Genomic DNA, 5,090 nt, shown 5'->3' with positions numbered 1-5,090 from the left:
GCAATGATGGTGCCAACTTGGGCCAGTGAAGCAACGTCCTCCACAACTAGACTGAAGAACAAAACGACAGCAACTTGTCTGTTCCCCTTCCCCTATTCCTCAACGCTGTTCCCATCCCCCAATTCCCCAATAAAAATCTTTAAAAAAAAATAAATAAATGTGCAGTCTATGGTCATAGCTTCATGAGCTGGCAAGAAATAGCAAAATGGCATAGTACTCTGAATAAGTTGCTGCTGTTACAGAAAGTAGAGTAAGAATAGAAACAGTAATGAGAATTTAAAAAATAATGTTCCAAATTTCTCCACATCTCTCATTCTTTCTACTTCCTATAGAGAAAAAAAATGTGATAATTATTATAGATTAATTTTAAAACCTGATCTTCAACTGAACCAGCTGAAGAATAAACTAAATCAGAGGACTGACTACAACCTCAGGATATTCATCTGTTCATAATACCCCAAAACACCAAGAAATCATTGCAATCCCCAAAAAAGATAAAGTCCTAAGTAGTCCCTGAACCCTAAAACGATTGGCATTTGAGTTGTTTACTTCTAAAAAATACTTATAACCACCAGGAAATGGATAGGAAAGCTTTTTGGCTATTCTAACATAGCCAACTCTAAATACTGTTGTCAATAATCTCAGTTTTTCACATTCTTTTTAACTCTATGGGACAAAAAAAATTAAAGTGCAAGGAGTTATTTAACTGTTCCTCTCTCCATGAAGAACATTTAGAAGCTGATTGATTAATTTGGACAATGCAGACGGTAAAATTGAATAATTGCGGTCTGAATAGGTTCTTTATCTGCATTTATTCATCCAGTATTTATTGAGCACCTATTTGCCAGATATTGTGCTATGTTCTGGAAATTTAAAAAAGTTGTCTTTTAAAAGACTGCAGTTAAGTCAGGCAATTATGACTAAGTAAGGAGCATATTCAATAATCAAAATAATAATCAGACAATTACCAAATTTATTTTACTTTTAGGCTGTATTAATAGAAGCTAATGCAAGTCTAGTACGTAAAAATCATGGACTTTATTGTGCAATGAATAATCTAGAACTATCTGACTTAATGCTCTAGGAATATCTTAAAGCGCTATGGAGAATTAAAGTAACTTTTGTTCAGTCATATCTAACACCTTCGTAGTCCTAGGAACCCCATTCTCTTAATGGAATTTAAAAACCAACTTACAAAACGTTTTCTGGAAGCTTCTATGAAATCTTAACATTACTAGGTCTTTCAGTCTTTAAAAAGTGAATTGGGGGCCGGCCGAGTGGCTCAGTTGGTTAAGAGTTAGCTTAAGAGTGCGAGCTCTGAGCAACCGGACCGCCGGTTCGATTCCCACATGGGCCAGTGACACTGTGCCCGAGCTGAGCTGCCCTGAGCTGCCAACAGGTAGCAGGATGGCTCAACTGGTGAGAGCACATGCTCCTAACAAGACTACCTGTTCCATGGTGGGCTACGCCCGCCCGCAACTAAGACTGAACTCGGCACCTTGAGCTGAGCTGCCACCCGGGATGGCTCAGTGGATAGGGCGTGCGCTCTTAACAACACGGCTGCCGGTTTGACTCCCACATGGGGTGGTGGCTATGCCCACCCACAACTAAGATTGAACACAGCAACTTGAGCTTAGAGGCCACGAGCTGCCGATGGACAGCCAGGTGGCGACTGGCACCCTCCACAACTAAGATTGAAGAACAATAACTTGGCTGGTCCCCCTCCCCAATTCCCCAGCACTGTTCCCCTCCCCCAATTCCCCAATTTAAAAAAAAAAGTGAATTGGACATGTAAAATTCAATCTTCTATCATTTTAATTCAATCTATCTTGATAACGCTTTATAAAAGATATTACTAATTTGATATTTTCCATTAATTAGTCTACTTAGCTGAAATAACAAGCTGTGCATGTTCCAAAACAATGTGGAATGAGCATATGCACGTTACACTAAGTCTTTCCTTTCCCATGCTGTTATCTGACCAACTGCACATAATTAAAGAAAAACATTATCCATCAGCAACAAATGTAAGGGCTGTCAGCTCATAACATTTACANTGTTCCCCTTCCCTGATTCCCCAATGCTGTTCCCCTCCCCCAACTCCCCAACAAAATCTTTAAAAAATAAAAAATAAAATAATAACTCAGGTAATAACTAAAACTGCGCTTTACTTAGACCAATGATGAGATAGACACATGCTGTCCAAAATAATAATTACATAATAACATTTTTAATTCCCAGGTGATTCTGATGATCCTCCAGATTTGAAAACTTCACCGTCCTTAAGATATCAGAGCATTTGAGGGCCTCCCATATAGAAAGCACTTTGTGTTCATTATTTCAAATCATTAAATTAAACTATTAGGTAGGCATTATTCAGAGATAAACAAACCAAGGCTTGGAGACATTAAGAAATTTGCTTGAGGCCACGATACCAGGACGGCCAAAGCTGAGATTCAAACCCCAGTCCTTGCTGTTTCACCTCACCCCCTGAACTCCCAGCAGCCAGAGTTGTCAGACTGGGAGAGAGTTCTCGGGAGGTGAGGTCTGGCCTTTTGGGGACCCAGAGACGAGCCACCAGGAGATTCCTCTTGAGAACAAACCCCTCGTTCTTTAAGGCGGCACCTCTCCAAACAAGAGTTCACCTCTCTTTCCTGTTCACTCTCCAGGTGAGGTGTGTGTGGTATCCTGGTGAGAGGGCCATCTGCCTCACTCATTCTATTGCTTATCAACTCCCAGAAAAGACCCACCCCCAAAACACTAAGTCCGATTCCCTCCCTTACAGACCTTCCGCTGTGGAAGTAACGTCGAAAGACAGAGGTACAGCTGTAGTTGAAACTGTAGTGGCAAGAGGCTCCCATCTTCTCAACAGCTGAGTAACACCGGGAACATCAGATGTGGCAGAGGGGGACTCCTCTCCTTCCTCATTCTCACCATTTTCTCTGGTAACTTCCAGGGTAGAAACCTGCTGCTCTTGTGTCACCAGTGATAAAGTGGCTTCTGTTTCTTGAATGGCTGTTGTCATCTCTTGAGTGATGATGTCTTAAAAGAGGGGAAAACAACATTTTAAAGTTGTCCAAATCCCTATACCTTAAAAAGTTACTATATGATTAATAAATTGAAAAAACAAACAAACCAATAGCTATTTCAGAGAATGGGAAGGCGAAGGGATCGCACAGAAACAAAACACCAGTAAATAAATGTTCTCAAGTGTTTCTGCTTTCAGTAGTGAATCAATCTAAGAGAGATAAATTAGTTAATGTATAAAACATAAAATAAGATCTAAAACAAAATAAGAAAACCAACAGCTGAGCTCCCTTTTATGAATATCAACATAAGCAGCTTGTTAAGAAACAAATTATACAGAACTAGGTTTACACTTAAAATTTCTCAGAAGCATTCGTGTATATTAATTTCCACATTTACATTTTTGAAGGGGAAAGGGAAGTCAGCATTTTGTACTAAAGGGGTAATTCCAAAAACTAATGTTTGCTGAGTTTCTATTATATGACAAACACACAAACTGTTAAATGCATGGTGGGCATTATCTTATCTTACCCTCCCGTATGTACTAAGGGAAGGTAAGTACTAATATCGTTCCATGGAGGACATGTATCATAGATCAAGAATGCAGGCTCTAAAGCCAACTTACCTAGGTCTGAATTCTGACCCAGCCCCCTACCAGCTGTGTGACCTTGAACAAATTATTTAACATCTCTGGGTCTTGAGTTTCCTCAGCTGGAAAATGGAAATAATAACAGTATCTATCTCTCAGAGTTATTACAAAGATTAAATTAAATAACACATGTAAAATACTTAGTACACCTCCCATACTTGGTAAGTATTTAATAACATCAACTATTCCTACTCATTTTACAAACAACTTAAGTTTAGACAAGCTAAGGAACCTCCCAAAGCTTAATAGTTAGTGCTCTTAACCACTGTGCTAAATATGCCCATCAACAGATGAATGGATAAAGAAGTTTTGAGATATATATGACGTATTTATCATAGGTCCACTTTCTTTACATTGTAATCCACTCAAACAAACTATTAAAGACTATTTATAAGGGTCAATATTTGCCCCATCCTTAGGGAAGAACTACACTGGAAATTTCAAATTCTTAGCCACTATTAAAACTTAATTTGTAGAAAGCATATAGCATATTAGCAAGTCCAGTAAGTTATACAATGAAAAAATAACATTCTAGGAGTAACGAAAAAGATTGTTCTCAAAGTTTTTATCAATCACATCCTGGTACTTCCTATTACTTAAAAATATTTTTCCTTGGAAATGGTTTATTTGCTTTAAAATAGTGGTTGTACAGTTTTCAATATAAGCAGTACCTTTTCTTGGTCCCCATTCAGTTTGCACTATTTTTTTCTTTGAATTGAAGAGATTTTTACATTTAATGGATTGAGATACCTGGTTATAGGACAATGTGAATCAGAGTAAGTTTCTTACATGGCCTTCTTATGTGCTCTTTGTACCATTGTTTAAGTTTTTTTCTTTCTCCAATAAGATTGTAAATCTCCTCAGAACCATGATTCATTGCCCTTTTTGTACCTCCAGCACCTAGGACAATGTTGTTTGCCATAAAAAAATAACAATGTATAGTTTTATCATTTTAAGTAGTATAAATTCTCCATGTTGCCCTCATTTTTGAAAGCATAATAAACGCTTTTAAGAACAAATATGTAAAAATAAATGTGCAGGGCCGGCCGAGTGGCGCGATGGTTAAGAACTGGCTTGGGACGCCAGAGAGCCCCGGTTCGGATCCCACATATGAGGGCCAGTGACACTGCCTTCTACAGCTAAGATGCTGAACGACAGCTCAACCTGGAGCTGGGCTGCTGTGGGTCGCCGGTGACGGCTAGGCTGCAGCCCCTGTGGCAGTGGGTTTCCATGGGCTACCGTGTGTAGCCAGCAGCCAGCGTGAGCGGCCAGCAGCCGCAGTGAGCGGCTGTCCAGAAACCAGCGACTGATGTGCCTTGCCTGGAAAGAGCGCAATGATGGTGCCAACTTGGGCCAGTGAAGCAACGTCCTCCACAACTAGACTGAAGAACAAAACGACAGCAACTTGTCTGTT

The 5,090-nt window shown here is 39.5% G+C and overlaps 1 protein-coding gene across 1 annotated transcript in view; it reads right to left on the bottom strand.

The window, feature by feature from the left end:
* ARMH4 (armadillo like helical domain containing 4) overlaps nucleotides 1–5,090 on the bottom strand; it is a 106,831-nt gene that overhangs the window by 88,700 nt on the left and 13,041 nt on the right. Inside the window, exon 3 of the mRNA XM_019645440.1 lies at nucleotides 2,788–3,042. Within this exon, the coding sequence (XP_019500985.1) occupies nucleotides 2,788–3,042 (255 nt within the window). The remainder of the gene's footprint in view (nucleotides 1–2,787; nucleotides 3,043–5,090) is intronic.

This window comes from Hipposideros armiger, unplaced genomic scaffold (assembly GCF_001890085.2).
Source record: "Hipposideros armiger isolate ML-2016 unplaced genomic scaffold, ASM189008v1 scaffold_5, whole genome shotgun sequence".
In the NCBI taxonomy this organism is placed as follows: domain Eukaryota; kingdom Metazoa; phylum Chordata; class Mammalia; order Chiroptera; family Hipposideridae; genus Hipposideros; species Hipposideros armiger.
The sequence above is the reverse complement of the archived record's forward strand: the minus strand, read 5'-3'. Positions and strand labels throughout refer to the sequence as shown.